At 35.2% G+C, this 27,238-nt stretch overlaps 2 protein-coding genes across 8 annotated transcripts in view; both read left to right on the top strand.

The window, feature by feature from the left end:
* The first annotated feature begins 3,749 nt into the window (after positions 1-3,749).
* Positions 3,750-5,933, top strand: LOC132636515 (uncharacterized). Its single transcript, XM_060353430.1, has 2 exons — positions 3,750-4,143; positions 5,433-5,933. The coding sequence occupies exons 1-2, from the start codon at positions 3,864-3,866 to the stop codon at positions 5,726-5,728; spliced, it is 576 nt and encodes a 191-aa protein (XP_060209413.1). The 5' UTR covers positions 3,750-3,863; the 3' UTR covers positions 5,729-5,933.
* LOC132636514 (uncharacterized) overlaps positions 5,730-27,238 on the top strand; it is a 28,010-nt gene continuing 6,501 nt past the window's right edge. Inside the window, exons 1-8 of one of the 7 annotated variants that reach the window (XM_060353427.1) lie at positions 5,730-5,773; positions 6,920-7,019; positions 8,964-9,052; positions 15,015-15,112; positions 15,437-15,549; positions 15,639-15,904; positions 16,347-16,386; positions 16,471-16,573. In XM_060353427.1, coding sequence (XP_060209410.1) covers positions 15,040-15,112; positions 15,437-15,549; positions 15,639-15,904; positions 16,347-16,386; positions 16,471-16,573 — 595 coding nt within the window. In that variant the 5' untranslated portion in view covers positions 5,730-5,773; positions 6,920-7,019; positions 8,964-9,052; positions 15,015-15,039. The other 6 variants (XM_060353428.1, XM_060353426.1, XM_060353425.1 and 3 more) reach the window with 6 other exon arrangements.

The following is a 27,238-nucleotide window of genomic DNA, read 5'->3' as shown; positions in this document are numbered from 1 at the left end:
GGCCAAGCTGGACAGTTTTGTAAAAACGGGGCAGAATTGCAAAAAATGAAAATGAGGGGCTGTTTTGGTCTAATTTTGAGTGGGAAAATTTTGGGACTACAAAAGTAAGACTTGAAGGCATTATTTTTCATCTTTGGCCATTTTTACACAAGTTTGGGAGCTAGGGTTCATCACCAACACTTTGGAAGAGAAGATTTGGAGGCACCCAATGAGAAATTCTTTACCCATTTCCTTTACTCTTGCTATATTATGTGTGTGGTATTTCATTCCAATGCTTGAATCTTGTTTATGCAAATATTCATATGTTTAGTTTGGATGAATCTCTTATTTTGCTTATGTATTAAACAATTTTTATTTCTAATTGAGTGGGTTTATTGTTCTATTAACTCTTCAAGCTTTAATGTCATTTAATGGTGTACAACATTATTTGTGCCTAAATACCCTTATTTTGCTTGGAAAAAAAAGTAGAGGTTAGGAAAAGAGTTAATAGCAAGAATTTGAGGCTTAACCCTCATCTAATAACTTGAGCTAGGAATAGGATAGTTAACTTGAGATTCAATTGGTAGTGCTTAATTTCACACTCTAAAGCTTGGTAAAGTTTAGAGTGAAATTCATTGATTTGGTTGGAAGACTTTCAATGAGATTTTTGAAACCATTATCTATTAACATAAACTCGCTCTTAGTTGTAAAATTGTAAAATACATTGGATTGTTACTTGAGAGTAATTTCCCTTGTATCCATGCTTGTGGCCGTTGATCATTTTACTTACTTTCTAGGTTAGTTTACATTTTTGCATTAGTTATAATTTTCTCAAAACCAAAATATTATCAAGTTTTTGGATTAGTGTAGAAAGTGAAAATTCCTTACTTGCTTGATCGCCTAGTATGTTGTTTCTTGTGGGATTCGACCCCGACTCATAGTTGGGTAATTATATTGCATACGACTGTGTACACTTTCTCTCTGAGGAGTGGATGTGGACGTTATCAGGTATTACCATGGTTGCACTAGTCAATAGATGTCGAGTGGTGATACTCGGTGCCCAATTTGTCGTAGAGACTATTATAGTTTAGGTGTTTAGGATAGATATTAGGACAAATTTGACCTATTATGTAATAAGTTTAATTTTAATGTATGTTGGATATTAAAGTTGGGTGCATATGTATGTACTAACTAGTTGCGGAAGGTCCGTGCTAAGTCCGGGCCCAACCTCAAAAAAGTAAAATAACAATTTTAACTGAAATGTAAATTAACAAAATATTTATATAATTTTATTTTAGTCTCTTTACCCAAATCAACTTAATAATCTTATAAGAATATTATTAAATAATAATTCAAGCACACGTATAAAGTAAAAGATTTTTTATATGTGGCTTCAAAGTTGTCTAAATTATACCAACCACAAAAAGTTACTGCTACATTATATTCGTCTCAAATTATCTGTCACGTTATTTTTACACACCCATTAAGAAAATATTAATTTGGAGGAGTAGGAGGAGTTTTACACTTATTTATTTTTAAGATATAATACCTCTTCATTGAATATTTACTCTATTTATGTGTTATATCTCCATAATTGAGATGTTTTGTAATCTTCAAGAACAATTACTATTAAGCGTAAAATTAAAAAGTTGTCATAAAGTTGAAAATGACAAGTAATTTAAAATAACTATTTTACTAATCACGACAAATAATTTGAGACGAAGGAAGTAGCAATTACTAAGATCAAAAATATTTTAAAGGGACTAAAATTTACGTCATTTTTTAAATCCGAATTTTTCAATGACTTTTTCTCTCCATTCCCTAAAAAGTTGCCTATCTATCTCTATCTGATTAAAGACACAATTATCAATGAGCTCTTGGCCAGGCGGGAATGGCATTGAATTTGGGCCTTACAAAACGTCTCAAAATGTGCCTTTATTTACTAAATTAGATAGTGGCAACTGAAGCAATATAGAACTAAACAAGAGGCAAATTAATAAAAGAGGGATTCAAAGTGTAAAAGTTGGATAACACATGTAACTCCTTCAGGGCTACTATATGACAAAACTAGCCCTGTGAGGACTACAAAAAACTCTCATTCCCTCTTATACATAGTTATAATATAATGTCATTATGTATTTATCAAGTAATGCATTTTTTAATTCTCAGTTTAAAGTCATTTATGGTTTGGTTGCCTACGTGGCTTTTACGTGGATCCAACATGGCTATATTTTAAATGTTGTTGGCACCTAGTTACACTTCTTTCCATAAAAAGGGAAAATTTAATAAGTATCTTAACAGAAGGGGCAAATTTGACTCCTTACTTTAACGGAGGACAAATTGAATCTATAAATTATACTTGGAGGATACATTTGACCCATTTCCCATTAAAGATTTGACGTCGAAATTCATTACGCGTACTCGGGTAAAAAAAAAAAAAAAATTCCGGATGGGCAGCAAGTGTAATTAGTTTCAGTGGGGACAAATATATGTAAACATTTTGCTTTTGATGGGTATTTTGTATTGTTTCCCCAAAAAAAAAAAAAAAAAAAACGACAGACTACAGTTGTCATTTTCCAAGAATACAAGGACGCAAATATTAAAAGCAAAAGTTGGTTCTCCATTCCACTTGCAAGTTAACAGTGCAGTACCTCTTTGCTAGTCTTCCTAGCTTCAGAGGTAAGTAATATTTTTCGAGTATTTTATAATAAAATTGATATATTTAAAAATTATAAAAAAATATTATATATTTATATAATTAATAGTAATTCACAATATATGAAAAGGGTTGAAGAAAATCACAGTTAAAGAAAGAGATGTTTGATTCCCAATAGTAAAATTCTCATATAAATTGGGACATAAAGAATATTATTTAGCGATCCAAAGCTATTTGCTCATTTATTTCACAAATCTAAAATTAACCCATTCAATAAATCTCAATTACCGGATTGACTTTACAACAATAACAATATATTCAATGTAATCTCACGAGGTGGAGTTTAGGCAGGGTGAAGTGTACGCAGACCTTACGCTTACAATGGAGATAAAGAGGCTATTTTCAAAAGACCCTCGGCTAAAAAAAAAAAGCAACCACATTAATCCGAAAAAAGAAATAACAGTCTAGAGAAATACCAAATAAAGCATAATAAAATAGTTCGGAGAAAAAGAAAAAAAATAAAACAACTAACACAAAATCACATGTCAATTGGGGAAAAAGACACAACAGAATTAGCGGATTGACTTTACAAAGAAAGAAAAACAAAAAAGAGAGACTATTGTAGCATTTTTCAAGAATACAAGAACTAAAAAAATAAGTTGGTTCTCCTTTTCACTTTTCCACTTAACAGTGCACTACTACTCCCTCCGTCCCGCTTTTCATTTTCCAGAGTTAATTTGATCAAATTTTAAAATTAAATTGAATTAAATTAATTTAATATTTTAAAATTAAAATTTACTCCTTTCATTCTAAAAAGATTGTTCTTTTTTTTTTAATCTGTTCTAAAAAAATTATTTCATTTCTATAAAAATTATCCTTTTTTTTATATTTAGAAACAATTTAACTTTATGAGATAATTTACGATCACGTAAATATATAAGACTTATTTTAAATCACATATTTCAAAAATCTTTTTTTATTTTTTAAATTTTATGTCAAATTAAAAAAAAACAATTTTTTTAAAGCGAAAAAAATAATATATATTTAAAAATTACATAAAAAGTGCTATAGGTTGAAAAAAAAAAATCACAAATTTTGATCAAAATTTATGCTTCGAATCTCGGAAACGAAAAGCGCGTATAAATTGAGTCAGGAGTACCTTTTTTGCTTTTTTTTTTTGGTTTTTTGGTCTTACTAGCTAGTCTTCCGAGGTAAGCAAAGTGAAAAAATGGGAATATGGGACTACATTAATTCCGGCAAAGAAACGGTGAAACAGTACACACCTGATCTAGTAACTCCGGTGACGAAAGTATGCAAAGCTTCTTATTATTACAGCACAACCGCCGTTAAAAAGATGGATAATGTCGTCGTTAGAGTTAACGGCCTGCAGAAGCTGGGTCAGTACATGTCTGATGATGAAGGCAGGGCTAACATGGTCAATTTTAGTACAAAGTTCGTTAAAAATGCTTTTGTTCATGCCGTTAAAGAAGCAGCCAACTACATTCCTGGTAATTTGCTACCTTCTGACCCCCCCCCCCCCCCCCCCACCCAAACAAACACACACACAAAAAAAAAAAATCATAAAAAATGTACATGCACTCGATTTTTATATGGCAGATTAATGATATTTGAGTTAAGAATAAGTGTAGAGTAATATAAGTGGTTTCTTACTTATTTTCTTGTGTTCCATATGTGAGCAAAAAATATTATCCTAAAAGTTTTTGTATATAATCTAGACAGATACTGTGAGGGATGAGGTGGGTGTTTTGGGGGGGGGGGGTGGTGAGGTGTGGAGAGGAGACGATCAATGTGGAATGCCACTCGTGGAACTTGTTTTCCCTACTTCCATTAGGTAAGTTTTCCAAAAATTTTGACCAACCGAACATAAGAAAATTGGAAAACATTTTCTTTACAAGTGAACACACTTGAAATAAAGTAGCTGGCAAACTCTGAAGTAAAATCCGGGAAGTAAACAAATGTGTCGTCATCGAATGAGTTATTACCAATAACTCAGTGAAGTTCTGGAGAAATTAACGTTGTATAATGTTGCATTAAAGTAATGTAAGCTGTATTCTCATGTGCAGGTGTAACGGCATTGTCCAAAATTTTCTCTGAAACAGTTCGTGAAATGGAAAATGAATCTAAAAAGAATCAAGACACGTCGTGCGGCAAGGACAGTATTGACAATTCCAGTATGGATACTGTTGGTACTGGTCCTCCGGGATAGCTCAAAAATAAAATAGCTAGCAAACTCTAAAGTGAAATTGGGGAAGTGAACTAATGTGTCGTCATTAAATGAATTATTACCAATTACTCAGTGAAATTCTGTTATATTGCAAATTAGCCACGAGGTTATGGGAGGATGTCTTTAGATGGTTCGACATTTCTTGGGTAATGCCAAGATCCGTGAAGGAATTGATGTTCAGCTGGAAGAGTGGAGCTAGGAGTAGAAGGCATAAGGCCTGGAATGTTACTCTTGCTTTGATGTGGATCATTTGGAAAGAGAGAAATAGGAGAGCTTTTGAATGGTTGGAGATGAGCTTTGCTCAATTTAGGACTAGTCTCCGATCCCTTATTTTCTTTTGGTGCACCCATGTAGTTCCTAGTTGTATAGAGGGTTGATTGTCTTTTGGAGAGAACCATATTTTGTAGGTTTCTCCTTTTTTGATATAACACTTGTATACAGCCAAGCTGGCCTTGCTATTATCAATGAAATCTTTTACTTGATCAAAAAAAAAAAAAATGCTCGAGAAGCTAACGTAATGTGATGTTGCATAAAAGTGCTGTTCATGTTCAGGTGGAAGGGCAGTCTCCAAAATTTACTCTGAAACAGTCCGTGAAATGGAAATTGAGTTTAAAAAGAATCAAGACATGTCGTGCGACAAGAAAATAATTGGCAATTCATGTAAGAATACCAATGCTACTGGTCCTCCGGGATTGCTCGATGGGGCAGAGATACTGGAAAGCAAAGAGCTTGAGTTGGGTTCTGAAAACAGAGCTCAAGTTGATTCATTCGCACATCAAACACCTGAAGATGTCCTAAGAGTCTTCATGATGAAGGAATTTATGGGCGCTCGTTTTCTCGACAATTAGCTGGTTCCTGATCATCGACAACAGAACAAAGTGTAATTGATTCTAGTATGTATCAGGGCATCTCATGTATGTTTGTCTTACTGGATTGTTGGTAGTGTATGCTTGTAAGTAGATCTTATTTACCTCTTCGTCTTGTTTCTTTTGAAATTCACATGATGGGAAGCAAACTTTAGTTATTGTCTATATGACAGCAATCTAAACTCCAGTATTGAAATGCTTGTAATTGTTTGATCTAAGTTATCTCTTTTGTTTGTTTCCTTTGAAGTTACCTCTTTGTTTTGTTTCCTTTTGAAGTTACCTCTTTATTGTGTTTCCTTTGAACTTCATAGATGCCTCTGCGATAGTGTTGCAATTTGAATTATAGTATCATGAGTTGAATATGCTTGTAATTTGATGTAGGTTACCTCTTTGTATTGCTTCCTTTTGGAAATTTGCATAATCGGAAACAAACTTTATAGACAGAAGACACTGCCATTGTTGTTTTGTATCAATGGTGAAGTACAGGGGAAGAAGCTGTAGAGACTGTAATCTTATCCTTTCGATAAAGAAGGAAGAAGAAGCTGTTGATTTGCACTTTTGTCCCCTATTTTTTGCTGGTCTTTAATTTTTGCCCTTCATAACAAACAACTTTTTCGCGGGGCATATGTTTATATTTTTGCATTGTAATATCCCACAAGTTATGCCTTGCGCCCTTAAATTATGCCCCGCTAGGTATAAGTTTGATTTTGAAGGGCAAAAATTAAAGACCAGTCCATTTGAATGGCAAACCGTGCAATTTCTTGTTAGCTGACTACGCTTTGGGCCTCCTGTCATGAATGTGAACTTGTAAAAATTGGACGGGGCCAAAGTTAGTTTGGGCCTAGGTGTAACTTATCCAATTTACTGGGTAATTCCCATCATGGTTCCCAAATCTTCCTCATTATTTTCTTCCTGTTTTTGGAGATTAAAAAACTTAAAATCAAAAAGATGGAGTCGAAAGAATCAAGAAGAGAAGAATTCTCATCAGCAAAAGCCGTTCTTGTTGGAGCTTTGGCTCCAGGAGTCAATGTCGGTGGAATTTTCTCCGTTATGATTCATTTTTCAGATTTAAATTTATGGATTCAAGTAGTTGATTTTTTTGTTTTTGGCTTCAAGCTCCTACTTGGAATATGCTAAAAATTGCATTTTTGATGCTGGTTGTGTGTCTTGCAGTTATGTTGGGCTTGGCTTTTTCCTCAAGTGACTTCTCTTTGACTCTCCATGTTGCATTCCTCTTTTTAATAACTGGAACTCTCTTCGTACTTCTTAGCAGGTATTTGCGGTTTTTATCATTCGATGCCGGAGATTTAACTTGTATTGTTGTATTAGTTGTTTTAATGTACTCGAAAACTGTTAAATAAGCTTGTATAATTGGATTACTGGATTTGGATAAATAAGTAAAGAATCCTTACTTTGAGTAGATTCGAACTTCAAATAAATCTTTGATTTTGTAGTACCCGGAATAAGTGATAAACTGTAGAATTCCAGGATCATATGACTAGTTTGAGGCATTGTTGAATTATTTCTTTGGAAAGGAAAGTTGATCTCTAGGAAAAAAAGAATTTTGTGGACTCATTAGGACTATTGGACGAATGATCTGCCTTAATGTTTTTCATCTCCCCATGTATCATCTTCTTCTAGTAGATGCAGAGATACAAATATTCCATTTTCCTGGATAGATAAACTGGAAAATGCATGAGTACTGTCGACAAACTAAACATGGGTCAGCTGACATGGTCTTGTTGGCACTTTGCAGTTTATCAGATTGTTCGGTTAATGCGTGTCGGGCCTTCTTGTTGCCTAGTACAGTACTGAAAAAGTTGGACTAGAAAAATTTCTCACTTGATATCCTTTTATAGAAACTTTAAAATTCTGTAATTAAAATTATCAATGGTGAAATGTAAGAGCCTTATGATCAATCCTTTGGTTAATGGTTAGAAGGGAAGATAATTTACTTCGTTAGATATTGTACATCAATTTAATATGTGATTGAGTGTGACATTAAAAGGCGTCATGATCATTGTGAATGAAAGTAAAAGACAAACCTTTAAGGTATAGATCGAATACACGTGTGACTTTCAGCTCTTAGCTTACAACTCTAGGTCAGTAGCTGATCAAGTAGCCAAGTTTACATTCAGCCATCTTGTAGTTTGCTGAATTCAAGTTATTTCATGCTCTCGCAACTCGTCAAAGAAAATAGCTGTGAAGTTTGTGCTAGCCTTATAATCTTTCTGCATGCCAGCGTGAGCAGTCTGAACGCATATATAAAATGTTATTTTGCTTCATTCAGTTCTGGAACTCATTTTTGCCCCTCAAGGCTTTGGTCTAGTGGTAAGAACGCAACATGTGACGTGTGAGTTAGGCGCACATCAGGAATTCAAGCCCTACAACAGACAAGAGCCTGGTATTTAAGTTGAGAAGGGGGAGGGGCATCCTCAACCGAGTTTCGTATCATGCGCCACCAGCTCTTAGGGATTTCTCGGTTATCAAAAACAAGTTATGGAACCCATTTGGTCATTACTTTTTATTTTTTATAAGTAACTCATTGGGTCATTACAGAAAAACTATTTATCACTATGTTATGGTTTTGCCTGTGAATCAACTTTCAACTTTTCATGGTAGTTTGGAGTAAGAAAAACCGCTATCTCTCTCTTCCTCCCGTTTCCCACTGATATTGGGTGGCAGGCCTGCTTTTGTCTGCAATCTGTAAAACTGCTACTTATTCAACATAGAATCTAGCTTTTTACGCTGTTACTCAATTCAAGTTTCACTTGAATCTAGCTTTTTACGCTGTTACTCAATTCAAGTTTCACTTAATCCTATGAACTATTACATTCTTCAATCACATGACAACAGTTGAATTTACTGCAAAGATCCAATGATTTTAAAAGCCTCAACTGGTCTTCTTGCTTGTATCTTCATCTCTAGGTGCCAAGCCTGATTCCTCCATTTGATGTTCAACGGAAACAAACCCAGTCCCTGCTAGAAGCCTAATTCCTTTTGTTCTTTCTCCTTTGACTTCCCTTTTTTCTGCTTAATTAAGCAGAAACACGAACAGCAGGGAAGCTGCAACAAGAATTTCATTTTCCTCTTCTTTTAGTAGTCATCTCAAATGTTATAGAAAATCATTATGTATATATCGGGACTTCCTGCCCTTAATCTATATTTTCTCTTTTATTTATTTGTCTTGTGACATTCTTTTCCCTATTCCCTACAGATAAGAGGATGGTTTTCTTAGGAGCCATAAGCTAACCAAGTTGATGTATGCCTGATGAAAAGTGGTTCCTTTTGCTTTCTTCTTTGAAGGTAAGATTTCCTAATGCTAACCAAAGTTTATTTTTAAACAATGCAAAAAGTTCCACTTGCCTTCTTCCTCTTAGTTACGTTCCTGCTCCAATTTTTTATTCTTTTGTGTCGCCAGAAAAAGCTCCATTTCCATCTAACAACAAAGGAAAAGAGAAAAGGTAAGCCACATTAACGAATGCAAATGTATCCTTTGGTTTTTATGTTGCCGGAAAATCTTTGGGCCTCTACAGTAGTGACGTGGGTCATTTGCAGTTCCTATTTTGTGTTAGTCTTTAACTTTTGCCCCTTAATGCAATCAACTTTTTCGCAGGCATACGTTTATATTTTCGCATCATAATACCCACAAGTTATGCCCCGCGCCCTTAAAGAATTTACGTCCCGTGTGGCATAAGTTCGACTCTGATGGGCAAACCGTGCAGTTTCTTCTAGTCACGTACATGGTTACTTTCCTCATACATTGGGCCTCCAATTTGAGCTATATCAGTAAATCTTTCTATGAAAGCCTCTTTTAGGACTGCTGTTTAAATATAATCAGTATCTGCAATGTATTTAAATTTAGTCACTTCTTTGTTGCGCTTCTGTTGCTGCTTCTTCTTTTCTTCCTTCTCCTCCTCCTCTGCTGGTACCTGTTGCTGGTGATGGGAGGTGGCAGGTATCCCGTGAAATTTATCGAGGTGCGCGCAAGCTGATCCGGACACCACGGTTATAAAAAAAAGAAGGTTTACTTAAATGTCAATAATTGAACAATTGAACTTTAGGACAATGTCACATAATCTGAAGAAGTGGGTTTCTGCTCCTCTTTTTAATTTGTGATTATGTTTTGAGTACTTTGCAGATGTTGGATAAGTTTTAAATAGTAGCCCTAAAGCGGGTACTAACGCAGTTAGCACATCTTTTTTTAATTTAACCATCAACTATCCAGAACTCACTAGCCCAACTATTTCGGGTTCACGCCGGGTAGGCCAACTAACGAGGTAAAACACCCCTTACCAAAATGTTTTCCAAAGGTATAACACTCCCTATTAGGGGTGTACATGGACCGGGTTGGTTCGGATTTTTTAAACACCAAACCAAACCAATTGCGTCGGGTTTTTAAATTTATACACCAAACCAAACCAATAAAATTCGGGTTTTTCAACCTCGGGTTTTCTCGGGTTATTCAGTTTTCTCGGGTTTTTCGGGTTTTTTTTCGGAATAGTCTTGATACAAAACATATAACTTTTACTTTAAATATTTCTTTAGTCCTAGTAAGATACAACTATATAATTAAGGTGTTTCATAAGAAAATAACACAAAATATGAGAAGAGTGATGACATTGTATTAAAATATTCAACAAAAGATAATAAAATGGGTTAAAATAAATACTGCTAATTAATAAGCCATAAAGAAAATGACCATGATCTAAAAATACTAAGTCATGCTAAAATAAATACGGCTAATAAATATTAATTACATGACAAGAAAAAAAAACTTAAGTTATGTATTTTCACTCGGTAAACCAATTATGCAAAACTAAAGAATAGATATCCAATATTATTGTCATTCCTAGTGGTAAATTGAATTTCTTTTGTTAGTATTAGTGTTGAGTTGATTTTGGTTAGGACTTTATATGAGTTACTAACATCTATAGGATATAAAACTTATTGACATTCAAAATTCTAAGTTCAAGCTTGAATAATATGATAATAGATTAAAAACTACCGAAAAAATTTAAGAAATATTTATAAATTACATTACAAATAAATATTTTTTTGTATAAAATATTTTTAAAATTAAATACATGTAATGTCGGGTTGGTTTGGTTCGGTTTGACTTTTTTTAGCTAAAACCAAACCAAACCAAACCAATTATGGTCGGGTTTTTTTTTTCAACACCAAACCAAGTCAAACCAAACCACTAGTCGGGTTTTTTTCTCGGTTTGACTCGGTTTATCGGTTTGGTGCGGTTTATCGGTTTATTTTGTACACCCCTACTCCCTATCAAGAAGTTCTCCATTCCAACGGATCAAATCCAAGTTCTGATTAAGGGTGGATGGATCCCAACCTTGTGACTTCTATGCAAATCTGCGTTATGCTTGATGCTTGTTGTGGTCTCTATGGAAAATAAGATAAAAAATTACGCTTTCCCTCCCGTGTTCAAGTAAACTTCAATTAGAGTCCTACCTAAAAAAATAAAAAATCAAAGATTACTTTGAGTCAAACATATAAACTTCTTCTCTAAATTCAGACAAATTAATGTTTTAGTCTTTAGAAAATAAACTTTTCAGATTTAGAATTTAAATATACTTTCCAAATCATATATATATACGCGTTGGAAAAATATAAAGAATAAATAAAGTAAAATAATTCATGCTGCATGATGGATGTTTTTTACTCCCTCCATTCCAAAATAAGTGTCTCTTTTGGCTCATGCACACCCTTAAGAAATTGCTCACTCCTAGAATATTAGGAGTGTTTTTACTAACTTATCTCTAATTAATGCTTAGAAAAAGAAAAACTATTTAATGATTCTTGATTATAAATAAGAGTAAGTTTGGAAGAATAGGATCAATTTCTTCTTGAAATCCTAAAGCGTTACTTATTTTGAAACAAAATAAAAAGCCTAAAAGGACACTTATTTTGGAATGGAGGGAGTAGTTAGTAAATTGGCCATTTCATTGAGACGGACTAGGAACTAAACCCTTTCGAGTAGTTTGTAATTAAAATAAAAAATAAAAAAATCACAGTACATACTAGTTTTGTTGATTTCTAGTGAAGGTTTGTCACATGTTTACTATTGTGCCACGTCATTAGTTTGCATTTGATTCACGGAGGAATTGATATATTCTATGTTTCTAACTTTGTTGCTATACCAACTAACCAGTCGCATCAGTCTAACAATTTTCCTTCCTGGTAATGAAAAGGGGAAAATACAGTTTGCACTTAAAAAAGAAAATATGCAAGTGACAAAATCATTAGAATTACTTTACAATTACTACTAGCCTAAATGCCTAATAGGGCTTGCCTTCAAAGTCTTTAAGAGGGTCCTTGGACTTGAGAGTCCTCTGACATAAGATTTTGTTTTAAAATCAGCGTTTTATCCAGAGTTACCTAGTTGTTTAATTTAAAAAAATTGCCCTAAGGTAATCCTTTATCTGGTACTTCATTTGATTTTATTTTTATGGCATAGTTTAACGATCAAAAAAGTAGGAATGGAGATGATAGAGATTAGAGTTGGAATCCTAATAGAAGTAAAAAAGTTAAGTAATTTCTTTTCATCTGTGTAAGCTTTGGTGGGCAAGAGTTATCACGTACTTTTACTGATGGGAGGATGCAGGTGTTGGAATAGCCGAGGGACGTGCAAGTCAGTCCTGCATCACCATTACCCAAAAAAAGGGTTGTCCATTCAGGTAAAAATTAAATAGAGGCAAAAAAAAAAAAAAAAACTACAGTCAGCTTCTAGTAGATCAACATTTGTCCAAATTTACGTAGCATGTCCCATGAGTTCAGACTTGGATGAGTGCCCCTATAAGAATGGATCGAACTGATTCATTGTCAAGGATCGAACTGATTAAATCCCATTCATACAAAAATTGGCTGACATGCAACCAAATGGGTTGATTCTTACCTCTATATTTTGAACAAATAGTTTCTCAATTCTTTTACTAAAGCATACAAGAAAAGAGTTAAATAAATTGGGTCATGACATGTACTTTTACTACTTGTACGGCCTAGGAGGTGTGCATGCTTTGGTTAATACCGAATTACCATATGGAAACCAAAATTTTTTGCACTTCGGTCTCCGTATTATGGTATTTGATGCTGTATGTGGTATGCATTTTCAAAAAGTAGATATTCAATATTTATAGAAAAATATCGAAATACAAAATACTTAATTACATATGAAATCCATACGCTATATTATTATATAAAAATAATTTAGTTAATTTAAATATAAATTTATTAAAAGACCTAAAATATTCAGACTAAAAGCTCTTCCATTACTACTAAGTATAAACTAAATACTCAAGCATGTGTGTCTTTTTCAACCAACACTACATAATTTTGATTCACTTCAAGCACGAAAGAGTTCCCTCGATTGTCGAAGGCATAATTCTTCATTGTATGTAATCGAAATCGCACAAAGCCGAACTTAAATATCGAACCAAACTGAACTAATTCAGTATGGTAATGGTAGATCCTTAAAAATCGAAAATTTAAATTACCAAAACGAAATTTTAAAAAATGTACCGTACCAGAAACACCCCTAGTTCGCTCTATCTTTTGACTTACCTAACTTTAAATTACAATTTTAGATCTAAAAATATGAAAAATAGAATACTGTTCATTTATCTTTTTCCAAAAAACATGTTGCTCATTAATCTTTTGACTCTAGCTTTACCATTATTAGAAGTCTTGGATAGTCGATGGTCCTTCAACAGAAATATTCTGTTAAAAGTTGCATAGTTTTTAAATAATCTTACTTATATTATATGTCTAAGTTCATACAGATGATGAAGTTATAATATATGTCTAAGTTCATACAGATGATGAAGTTATAAGTCTTGGGTTATTGTAATTTGACTAGATCATTCTGACAACTATTAAGTCACCATTAGGAATCAATGAATCCCCCAAAAGTTTAGTAGGCAATCCAGTAACTTAACTAAAAATGGTATTTAGTTAGCAGTAATTTAATTTCTTACCTAGGCTATATCATCTTATCAAGTCTTTGCTTTTTTTTTTTTTTTTTTTTTTTTTTAAGTAAGAGTTACATAATCTCAATGCCCCGAGTTTTATTGAAATAGTTCCTTCTGGTAAATATTTTTTTTCCTGAGATTAAATAATAAAACAAATGTTTGACCTTAAAAATGGTTGATAGCAATAATGAAATCAATGTATGGTAAGCAGTTAACGACAATCAAATCCAAATCTAAATTAGATCACATAATCTCAGGTATTTCAAATTTATTCAATACCCTTACACTTTTTTAACTGATTGGTAACTCCTTTTTCTTTCTTTCTTTTTTAAATTTAATTATTTTAATAATAAGATGGCTGGTAGACTAAAAAGGATGGTAAATACTCTATAGGAAGTTAAATACACTGATAATGTATTTTTATGCTGTTAATTTGTATTACCGAAATTAATACAAATACCATTTCGCTTCGAAAGGGAAATGGTATTGCAGAATGTTAATGCGTGATTGTCCAATTGTTGAAAAAGTTTATTAGATTAGCTCAGATTTAAGAAGGTTCACAACTTTTTTCGTCACTTCTTTTGGTTTGAAGCTTTGGAGGTTAAGTATTGCAGTAAAAACTGTTGTCTGTTTATCACCTAAAACACTCTGACTTGTACAAATAATTAATTTCATTTTCTTCTTCTGCTTCCTTTAAATCCAATATATACAATATATTTCATTTTTCTGTTTCTTGACTTTTGCATGGTACTATCACTTACTATACTTCCTTCCCTTACAAAGCTTCCATCTTTCATTTCCACCTCCTCATTCTCAATTCTACACTCTCATTCTCTCAATTCAACTCTCATTCTCAATTCTACACTCTCATTCTATCAATTCAACTCTTTTTCTTATCTCTCTCCCTCGCTTTGTCTCTCTTTGCATTATTCTTTGTGTAATCTAACTGGAATTTTGATTCTTGAGACTCTTTCTTCATCTTTCCCAGTTGTCGCTCAAATCTTCTTTGCCTTCTCTTTTCTGTGGTTAATTAAGGCTTTGCTTTTGGTGATCATGGCCACTTTGGAGGCTCAACGCTTGTAAGTCTTTACATGTTAGATCGCCAGTTATTTTATAGCAAAAGCTACTAGGCTTCAGTGTTTTATACATACATGTTTAATGATTGATACACTTGATAATTTGTGCTTGTCTAATCTTCTTTTGATGCTTGTCGTATGTGATTTGTTCCCTTTGTTTGACCCTTTTTAATAATGCTCTCTGTTTATTTGTTTGTGTTTTCTCAGGCTTGAACATGTCATTATCGATTACATGTGTAAAAGAGGTTTCCATCAGACTGGTGAGGTATTCTTATGCGAAATCTTTGCTAATCAAAATCCAGATGGTAAGTAACTCCTTGTAATGAATTCTTTTCTTTTAATCAAATGCTAAAAACTGAACCTTTAATGTTTTAGTAATGGTTAGTGTTTACCTGAAAGGGTCACAAAATCTTATGCTTAATTCTTACATATAACCATATGTTGGATTGCTGATCATGTTGTTCTTGAAAATTTTGTTGATAAGTTGAGGTCATTCTCTTTGATCGATGTGGTATATTGTAGTTACCTAATGTTGGATGTTTTTACTGTATTAACTGTCCATCGCTATCTTAGAGAGAGATGTTTGATGGAGTTGAAGTAATGACCTTTTATTTTGTGGTTCGTATCAGCTATCAATTCTCTTGATGAAGCATTTCTGCAAGCATGGTGGGGTAATTTTTATGAAGCATACAGCTCTAGGTTCCCTGACTTTCCTGTATTGGCTGCCGAATGCTTTGATAAGGTGTTATCGATTGACATTTCTATGCACTGTTCATGTTTAACTGATTTGGAAAAAATTGCGAACTAAATGCTTGATTTATAAATTGTCAGGTCGCAGAGACTGTGGAAAACGTTGTGGCTAATAACGGTCCAGCAAATCAATTCTATTCTTCTAATCATACGGGAGTAAACATCTCTAATGTGATGCCCGTGATGCCATCACCTCAATTGATGGTATCCTCTCCTTTGATGGAATCCAGCAGTCCTGATCCTATGGACGCTATGATTTCAGATTTGATGTCAAGAGACATACCATCAGACTTACAGTCAGAGATGAATGAAATGTATGGCATGCTTCCATTTGCAAGCAATGTTGGGTAATAGCGTGTTATGTTTATTGCTAAACTGATCATTTTTGCCACATCTTGATCTATTTTACAATGCCAGCCTAGTCACTTCAACGAGGATAAAGCTTGAGCACTTGATGCAATGTGGATTTTGTTCTCTTTATTTTGTCTGATATCATTGTCTTAAGCTGCTAAGGCAACAAAACAAGATTGACCAAAATCACGTTCTTATGTTGTTTGTGTATTGCTATTAATTATGACCTTCTGATATATGAAATGTCAATACTTTCTTGCAAAACTTGGCTATTAAGGCATGCTCTTTATACTAACTGCTTGGCCAGTAATATGTGATATATTTTTCACATTATCTTCGTGATACATGCATGTTTTGTATATGAAACCATTACTTTGGTTGTCGAGTTTGCATATCGGAATCTTCTAATTCTGTATGTTGTATGTTCATGTCCTTCAGCTATCAAATGCCAACTGTTCCTCCAGAGTGGAATGCAAGAGTATGTTTACTTTTCATCACACGTTTGCAAGCTTTTTTATAAATAGTTAGTTGAAAATAATTGAAAAGTTTTTATTCTTTCCAGGATGACAGACCTGACATAAACTTGGGAGGACCTGCGCAAATGGAACTAAATAATCATGCCGCTGCAAATGCTTTGCCTGCTTCACCAGAACTTTCTGATGCGGGTTTGTTTGTAATTTAGCTTTAAATATTGTGCATTTAGTTTATAGAAGTTTTTGTCTTTTGCATTGATAATGTTGGATGTTTGAACATTAAAATAATCTGCAAATACGTTGGATGTTTGAACATTAAAATAATCTGCAAATACTTTTAGCATAAACAATCCATTAGAAGGATAAATGCGCAAAGAGGGCTGGCTCACTTTTAATCCCTTTTATTTTGTATTATTGTATATATCTACCATAAACATCAAAATAGTATTTCTGGGTTTCATTTCATTCTTGAGCTTTAAGGAAATATCCTTATATACTAAGATGAGGCCTGATCAGGAATACTGAATCAATCTCGGTATATATACCTCTATCACTTGGTCATTTTCGAATTGAAAAGAAGAATTGCATTGTTGAAAGATGCACATGTAATCAGATGAAGAAGATGCAGTTTTTGCTGATATATGAAAATGTTGACTAGGTTTTGCTGATCCACTTGTTAGCTATCAGTCCCTCCAGGACAAATTAAACATTCCTTTATTTTAGTAGGAAACTAATAACAGATGTTCTGCCGCTCTTGCTTATCAGGCTCTTCAACCAACAGCTCCTGAATGCATCAAACTGTCCATCCAAATAAAGATTGTTCGATTATTATCGTCCTTTTAAGCATGGAAACTAAGAAGATATTTTGAGAAAGCTACTACTTAGTTACTATATTTGGGAAAGAAAGTCGTGCGAAGAGAGAGGGATCACCTATCATCCTTGAAAATGATGAAGAGGCATGAACAATCTGTTACTTCTTGATAATACTGAATGAGCCTTTGATGCTTTTGTAATACCAGTTTTATCCGTGAGTACACCCTTAGGGTTTGGGTTGAATAACTTGTAATACAAACATTTCAAGAGGTATTAAGAGGAGTATTCAATGATAGTGATTGCTTTCTCCCAAATTATTAAATGCTTGTTGCTATTTTCTAAATCAAATAGAGTTTCGGGATAAAATTATCTTCAGGAAGTTGTTTTTGCTTTTGCTATTGGTGGAAAAAGGACGCAGTACTATTGCAGTGCTCAAGTCAAAGCGTACCATGACCATTTGGATGTGGTCTTGAGTATCTAGCTTTTACCCGTAAAAGTAATGGTACATTGGTGGATTCCAGCATCAGGAGCATTAAACTTAGGTTTGAAGCGATGGACTTAGTTCTAATACAAACATTTCAAGAGGTATTAAAGAGGAGTATTCAATAGTCCTTATCAGCAAACAGAAAACAGAAGGATCCACCTAAATGGGCCGACTCCTCCTAAGCGGCAGCGGCACACAAATAGCCCGTGCGGCGCCTGTAGTCCCACCTGACTACAAGCCAGCCTTCCTTTATCCCAGGTTTCCTGGCACGACCCGGTGCCTATGATGAAGCTTGCCTCAGAGGCTTAGCTTCCCTTGTGTCACCCTTTGTTGTCAAGGCTTCAGCCTTGTCTTGCTATCATACTCTTGTGGTGCATTTCATATGCTGGGTGTCGTCTATGCGCACACCTTGGTTGGCTACAGACGTGCATGTCCCTCACCTGACACTGAGCGTCGCTCCTGCACTCACAGCCCAATCCTCAAGCTTGACACTTGCCCTGTGCCTTGCCTGAGTAGGGCAACTTCCAATCCTTGGCCTTTGTCATATGCGGCTTTCATAATCTGCCTATGGTCATGGCATCGGCAAACATAGCCCTCGCAATATACTTCTATCCCTCTTAGTGCAGCGTCATCCCACGACTGCGCGTCTATGCCGACAGACCCTTGCTTGCAAAGCTGAACCCAAGTCAAGCTCACAAGTCAATACACGAGGCTCTTTAATGTGGTGCCTTGAGTACTCAATTGGCACGGAGGTCTTTAACATCTTTAAGGATAGCCCGCGGGGCATAATCAGTTCACACGTCAAGCCTTCGTTGTGGGCCCAACGCTGGCCCATAGACATGGCGCCGTCCATAGAGTTGCCTAACTCGTATGGATACCTAGGACACTCCTCTGAGATGCCTAGACAGGCCCTTGAGGTCTTCCCTTAAGGTTGCTCACTTGGTGCGACTGGCTGGCAGCAGGCATGGGGGAGGCTAGCTGAGTTTTCAACACCTCTGCCCCCTTTATATATGCTCTTAAGAAATAAACCCAGATTCCTCCACTGGACATGCTTTTGCCATAGAATCATTATGGGCCTTTCTCATTGATCTGAACTCCAAATGAGGCACCGTTTGTTCCTAATTATTCCTCTTGACTTCCTTCACACCTCCATGAAGTTTCATCCCATTCCCACACTCATGGAACGAGGTATAGCCTTCGGAAGCTTCAGCTATTTACGACAGATAGTGCCACTGCTCCTTGGCTAAGTCAAGCCCATAGGTAAACGATCGTCAAATGACGCCAAACTTGGTAAGCACATTCCTTAACATCCTAGGAAGGGTCCTCTAAATCCCAAGATTCCAACCATAGCTCAGAAACGCATGGGACTGACACTCAGGCTCGCATGCGGCCGATCATCAACAAGGCCCTTGGGCTTCTCCCAGAGCCTTGCTAAACTCTCTTGGCACTCTTAGGATATGCAATGCAACATATCTAGATGGCTGTCACCTCCCGCATAGTCCCTTTGCTAGATGCTCCGTCGGAAGCCCATCGTCAGCGCACGTCGCCTGCGCAGCCGACACTGGCTTGGCCCGCTCGGGGCGCGCAGGGTTACGGGCGCCAAGGCACAACGAAGGCAGCCCGTAACAAATCTCATGATATCTCTTAGAGAAGCAAGAATGGTTTAAGAACTGCGGGAGACTTCTCAACTACTTTTTTTTTTTAATAACCGTAGTGTCCGGGCCAGCTTGTGAGCATCTCGACTAATTCCATGGTGTACCGGCTACCTCCCAAGACTTCTCAACCTGGACCTGACTTTTATTTTGTTGATCTAGTAACCATCCAAGCAGAAACTCCTGTCACAAAATCCGTCCTTCGTATCCTCTCATGTACTTCCTCTGTCCCAAAAGGATTGTCTTAGTTACTGTTTGGACAGTCCAAGGATTTTTTTTTTACCATAATTTTTTTGTTTTTTTTTTTTAATAAATATTTTGAATTGTAAACTATTGTGGCTTAATAGTACTTTTTATGTAGTTTCTAAATATGTACTTTTTATTTTTTAAAAAATAAAATAAAGATTCTATGTTTGAATTCACACCGAAAGTTAGTTAATTTGACCCTCTTAATCTGAAACATGACAATCTTTTTGGGCGGAGGGAGTATCTGATCTCTCCTCCAAACAACCTTAGATAATGAAGCTCAGCTCGAAGCCCATCATAAAGTGTCTAAAGCCGTTCTCTTTAACCTTGATCGAGTACTGCATTTTTCTCTAGATACTTTCCACTCAAGGTAACTTATTTCAAGTTTACTCGTCTGCGAGTGGTCAATTATCATTTAATGTAGGTCCTTCGAATTTCACCAAAGTCCAATTAGAAGCTCAAAGTATGTCTACGACTCTGCTAGTTGTGGGTGTGGAAAATACATAAAGTCATAAACGTCCAGTTAGGAATTCTTTATCTTTCCTTTTACAATTTTAAAAATTGTCAGGGCTCGTTTGGTACAAAGGATAAGGATAAATAATCCCTGGATTATATTTGAGATGAGTTTGTCCCACGTTTGGTTGGGATAAAATCGCGGTATAACTAATTCAGGGATTAGTTATTCCGGGATTGTAGTGTTGTTTTATCCCTATGGGAGGGTGGAATAACTAATCCCGGGATAAGTTATCTCGGGATAACTTGTTTCCAACCAAATGACCCCTTAAAAATTAATGAAGTACATACTAAAGCAGAAACCTTTTATATTTTCGTCTTATACAAGTCTTAATAAATTTGCTCAGCCAATAAGGGCTTAAATATAAAGTTATTCTGTATTAGGAAGGTAATTGCATCTTCTCCTACGAATCTTGCGACAACCATTGTATTGGATCAATGAAGAGATAATGGATTTCAAAGTGATCCATTATTTGTAATTAGCATGACCGAGATCATATTTTCAAGAAAATGGTCATAAAATCATGCTCATATAGCACTATGCTCCCTTGTGATATTCATTTGGATTACTTGTGACACCAATTTTTTTCACAAATCTCCAATCGTGCTCTTTAGCATGAATCCAACCTTTTCGAGGATGCAGAGGAGCATCATTAATAAGGAATCCCATTATTGGCGATTTGACAGTTAGATGCAGCACAAGTTGTCTTCCTCATAATTAAAAGATCCCAAACATCGGCATTCACTGCATAGCTTCATAGGATTTTTTCATTCATCTTAGCAAATCGTTTATCCTACTGACCTACCATCAATCTACAACACTAGTCCTAATAAAAGGGATCTTACTTTCTACTTTAGTTTGTTCCAAATGACCTCAACCTGTTGCCTTACATGTAAAGCAAGTTTCTTGTTCTTGTAAAATTGAAGTAAGCTAACAATGCTTCATATTGTTTTTAAAATGATATGGCGTCTTATCTACTTCTTCACATTTCAAATTGTTTTTCCTTTTAACTTTTCTCTAGTGGTTTTAATATGGAATCATTCCAAGTATTTTAGTCTTACTAATCACGCTCTAGTCACTTTCGAACTGAACTACGTAGTTGCGTCAGATTTGTTGAGAATATAATTTAGTAAATAAAAGTTTGATCTCTCTAATAGCTGAAGCTTTTAGATGAGATGGCCACACATTTCAACAAGATTGAATGTGCCTAAATAGCTTTTCTTCTTCTCCTAGGAATCCTATCTTGGAATGCAAGCTCAAGGAAGCAATAAATGTTATGAGGGCTTGGGAATAGGGTTTTTTTTTTGGAGGAGAGAAAGTTTGTAGGTTGGAAATTTATAGGTTATGTATTGATCATAAAGTATAGAATAGAAGTATCTTCCTACCGATAGTTCTTTCTTATAAAAGGATTTATATTGGGAATCAGCTGAAGCGTATCTGAAGTAAGTCATTTTTAGTGGGAAAAAAGATTTATGGCTTAGGTTAGCTCTCATTCCCTCTCCTCACTCATACATATTTTAGAACTAAAACTTCCAATACTTAAGGCTAAGCGATGGACTTCGAAGTTACTATTTATAAAATGAGGTATGTTAAATAGCCAATATTAGGTTGATTCAATCAAGGTGTCATGCTGTAACTATTTTAATATACAAGTTTAAGGAACAGGGTGTTGCTCCAGAATGATAAACTGGTAAGTTGTCGCTTAGAATGATGTATTGGTGAGTCATGCTACCTTGATAAGAGTATTACCTGGACTATATGCGGTAAGAGCTAAATTGTTTCCATTTATTCTTTAAACAGCCTAAGTTTCCAAATTGAGTTTCTTGACCTTGATCAACTGGGCTTATAAGCACTAGCCCAATACGATGAATCACTAGTATGATGTTCACTATGGTTGTTTAACAAGTGCTTCTATTGCACATGTGTGGCACCTGCTTGCCCAATATAAGACAAGTAAGGATGTTCAACCTCCTCAAAGAAGTGATGGCCTTGGTATATCTTTAAATTGCCATTGTTCAAATTCACATCAAAGGAAGTTTCCCCGTGGCATCATCAGCCAGTGTAGTATCAGAAGTAGCAGAACAAGGATGTTTCACTTCATCACTCGATTAACCATATGGATCACATTACTATGGGAAGCTATCGATAATACTCGACTACAGAAGTCTGAATTTTGAAAAAGTGAAGATGAAGGTCTTAATAGATAATAAATGTGGTTTCCCTAAAAGTTCAGATCCTTTACTAGCAGCTGTTCTTAGAAATTGAAGCTCAAAAGATGAGGTAAAATACAGGTATGATGGATAAGTCCAAGTCAGTTATGACTTGTGACGAAAAGGATATACTAAGAAACTGTTCTAAAAAATATATACATGTAAACTAAATTAAACGTTTACCTTCCCCTAGCCAACACCCTCTCCGATCACTCAATTACTTTTTCCTTATTTAGAAAAAGGGTGTTTGTCATGTTACCTGTTTCAAAAAAAAAAAAAAAAAAAAGAAGGGTGTTTGTCGATTATGAGTCGTACTTGTACTTGTCTACATATATTCGAATTTAGCTCTACTCCGATTGATATTTGAGCTTAAGTTTGAGCTCAAGTTTGTAATACTAGCCCAAGGATGAACAACTAAGCCTGGCTTTGATCAAACTACACCTGTGATATCTATTGTTGACTCCCGTGGCCTTAGTGATTATGCCAATGGCTAGTGAGAAATTACATTTAGTAAAATCATTACATCTAAGATTATATATATGACACACTTCCCCATTCGGGTAAGGATGCAAGTTGCAGGTTGAAGCATGAAAAGGATGAACATATGGCAGCTTAGGAATAAGATCCACCAAAGTATGTGGCAGAAGCATTCAGTAAAGTTCTTAAAATAGAACTTTGATACAATGCATTTTCTCTTTGCATCTTTTTATCTTTTTTTGAAGATGATCCTCTGTATGTGCAATTAATTTCCGTTGACTTGTTGCCCAAGATTTAATTACTGTGGTTTCTTAGTTCTTGTTCCAGTTTCATTTTGAAGTTCAATTCATTATCAATTGGAAGTTGTCACAGCAAAAGTCCCTAGGCAAACTAACATGGAAGGAAGTATGAAATGAACAGACACCTGGCATTTTTATGCACTTTTAGATCTTTTTTTTTTTTTTTTTTTTTTAAAATTCTAAGTTTCCTTTTGATCATCTTTTTGCATTGTATCTGTTGATCTCCTTATCTTTCTTTTTAAAATTTTAAATTTTCCTTTGATCTTATTTTTGCATTGTACCTACAGGGTACAACGGATCTCTCCAACAAGGATGGCCATCTGTTGTGAGTACCTTGAACTTTTGCATCAATAGCAATGTATAGTCCGTTATGTTTGGGTCAACTTTTAGTTAATTCATTCCTTTCATATTCAACCCAAGGAGTTGGCTCAATTCCCCGTCATTAGCCATCACGTTGAACATCCCAGTGTAATAGTGCCAACTCAAAAAGGACAGTTTCTGAGAACTACATCCTTTCCCCAACAGGATAATGTAGCAAATCAAACATTAGATATGCTCAAACACCCTGCCTCTGCAAGTTCTGGTGAATTCTTTCATCAGGGGCGGAGCTACAGCCACCTAAGTGTGTTCAGGTGAACACCCTTCGCCGAAAAATTACACGATGCGTGTAGGTTAAATTCAGTATTATACAATGATATAACATAATTTGAATACCCTTGACACAAGTGAGCAAGTTATCTCAGCGGTCAAGGCTGTTCTGAAAGCCTTACTCCTCTGCTCCGCCCAGGTTCGACTCTCTGTGTTGTCTTTTAAAAATGTTGCCCATTTTTTATATTCAAGTCACATGTTTCAGGAGCGTGAATGTATTTAAAGTTTAAATGGATGGCCCTACTTTTTATTTCTAAAAGAATACACAATTTTTTTTTGCCCTTTTAAAACAAATAGTGTCTTTGTCTGTAACTTTTTCTTTTTTCCTATTAAATTTTGTAAATAAACAAATCTAATTAAAATTGCATAGTTTAATATTTGAACACCCTTCCCGAAATTTCTGGCTCCGCCACTGTCTTTCATTTGCTCACTCAAGCTAACTTGAGTGTAAATGTAAGTTGAATACATAGGAAACAATTTGCTCCTAGGGATTAGCATGCTGCAACTATTTTAGACTATGAATGATTTTTCAAAATTTTCTGGTCTTTGAAATCTCTTTGTAAAACATTGTACATCAAGTTATTATTAGTCAAAATAAGAACCGTGAATTCAAACTCAACTTTAAAGGAGGAACCCATGTAGCAGGAAAGACAAAAGAGGCAAAAAATTTCTGAGTATTTGAGGGACAAAATAAATATAGGCTATCCTACTATACCGATGTTGTTGAAATTTACTTTCAGTTACTGTAGTAATTATTTTAGTATAATAAGTTGCTTTAGGATTAGGATGAATCTACTTTTTTTGAATTCTAAATCTCTATTGAATAGATTACGTTTGTTGAGATATTCTAAATCTTTTGAAATTTTGTTATGCAGATTATGTTTCCAAGTTGACTATTTAAACCCTCCTATGCTTATTTTTCCTGCTTTACTTTTTCTTCTTCTGACATTTAACAGATTCTTGGTGATACAAATCAAAGAATCCCGGAGAATTTAACAGCTGACCAGCAAATAATAGCTCCTAGAGGAGGAATTGTTAGAAGTTCTGGAAAGCAACCTGCAGAGCAGAGCAGAAAGAGGAAAACTCCAATGAGTTCTTGGGAATCGGTAAGATCATTTTCTGCATCTACTTCTTAAAGCCCTACATGTGCCGGTGATTCCATCATTGTTTTTGGGGACTGGACTTCCCTTTCTTAGTAAGCTTTTGTCCATGCGATTTGGGAGCCTGATTTCAAATCAGCGTTTGTTTATAAAGTCTGCACAAAATTTCAACTTCATCTAGATCATGACTTGAAATCCCAAATTCTCCGAAAAGTAAGATTTGGAATTCCAAATCATAATTTCAATTTTTTTGGACCAATGAATCTTTGTCAAATTATTTCAATTTGAAAGCTTGTAATAGCATGTAAGTGCAAACATTTATTTGTAAAAACATGGAGATATGCCATCTATAATGCGGCACCTTAGGATATTCCGATACCTTTTTTATGAACTATGGTTTGCTCATTTGATAAGATCTAAGTTGCTCGGACTCGGGTTCGGGACAACGGTGTCTGAGACGATTGCGGATCTAGAGATCGGATCCTTCATGATCTAAATTTTAAGATTCGGTGATACGGATCCAGTTATGGATACCGGTGCGGGGATTTGGCTCAAAATTTCAAATATCTAAACATAGAGTTATAAAACCTTAATTATGAGATATTATGTGGAAAACTTGAGGAGAAAATATTGATCAAAAGGAGAATCCCAGAAGGAGATCTAAGTTGCTCAGACTCTTCACTTTCGGGATTCTCCTCTTGATCTGTATAAGAGTTGGGGAAGTTATAATAGTTTTCACAAATTGTGGGGTTTTGATGTTTATGGGAAAAAATACAACATAAGAAATCCAAATTGCATGTCCAAACAAAATTTTAACTTCAAATCAACATGATTTGAAATCATGCCCAGATGGGCCCTTAGTTTGTTCTTGTCTCTCTATATAGTCTTCATCTACTTTATTCTTGCTCATTTACTATATTCCTGAGCACCTGATTAAAAAAAAAAAAAAAAAAAATCCTGAGCTGTAGGTTGAGAAAGAGATAGCTACTGATGCTGATTTTGCTGCGTTTGCCCGCACTCAAGCTAAACGGAAAGCTAGGTGACAACAAGCTTAATGGTTCCTAAGAAAATAAATATTAAAAAGATGGCTTGTTGACACCCAATTTTGTCCCGCCTCTCCTCCGAAATACCTGTTTACGCTTCTAATATTTTTGGAAAATTATAAAATATATATTGGTATTTTTTACTATAATTATTAGCCTCTTATCAATACCGGCGTTTCATTATTCTATTGCAGTTACTAGCCATCATTATCATTATTATTATTATTATTATTATTATTATTATTATTATTATTATTATTATTATTATAATTCACAATTCTATCATTTCGGCATTTTACCAGCTTACGCACACGCATCACATTTATCTTTGCATAATTAAATAATAGTGTTTATTTCCTGTGAATTTTCGAAATATTATTGCACGGCTATTACAACGCCATTTTTTATTTGAGCACTAATAATTGCATATTTTATATTAAGTAATATTTTAACACAAGTTATTTAAATAGGTCTTTTATTTAGATGTAGTAGCCCAATCAATCATACTATTTTCGGACCAATTCAGAACCAGTCCACATTTTATTTTTACCAGTCCATTTTAATGCCCAATCCATATTTTAATTGCCCAGCCCATTATTTTAACCCAATATTCAGCCCACTACCCGAATTTACTCGACCCGACCCGGATTTTCATTTAACAAAGGAAACCATTTTAGGGTTTCCCTCATATTTTCCCCATCCCTTCCGCCGCGCCTCCCTTTTCCCCTTTCCTCTTTCTTTTCCTTCGCCCCCATCGCCACCCCACTGTTTCTCTCTCCCACGCCTCCACCATACCACTGCTATCCCCCATCCTTTCCTGCCCCCCCACGCCACTATCGTCTCCACCATGTCCTGTCCCCCATGTTGCCACTGCCACCCCACTTCTCCTCTCTGACACCCCCACTCCCCTCTGCCGCCTCCACTCCACCATGTCTTGTCCCCCGTTCCTCTCTCTCTCTTCTCCAAAACACAAAAAACCTAAAGAACCCTATAAATAGTGGTGGAGTGGAATCGTTAAGAAAAAAAAGAGGATTTTCGGGTTCAGGAAATTCCCCAAGAATCAAAGTCCTCGAATCATCAAAATTTCCCTTGAAAATACGAGTCTTTGATTGTTCCAGTTCTTCTTTTAAAACATCGATTTTCAATTTTCTCGATATCGGCACAAAATATCAAATCTGGTTCTGTTCTTGCTTCGAGTGTTCGTTCAAATTTGAGCACACACGATTTTGAATTTCGAAGTGTTTCGAGGTATATCGGAAGCTCGAATCCCACTTCGCTGCACCCGAAGAAGGTAAATCTCCTTCCTTTAAGTTATTTTAGTATTTGTCCGAGTGTTTGAAACCGTTTTTGTTGATTTGTTCGCTTAGTTGT

This window comes from Lycium barbarum, chromosome 4 (genome assembly GCF_019175385.1).
Source record: "Lycium barbarum isolate Lr01 chromosome 4, ASM1917538v2, whole genome shotgun sequence".
In the NCBI taxonomy this organism is placed as follows: Eukaryota; Viridiplantae; Streptophyta; class Magnoliopsida; order Solanales; family Solanaceae; genus Lycium; species Lycium barbarum.
This window is presented reverse-complemented; position numbering and strand designations above follow the sequence as displayed.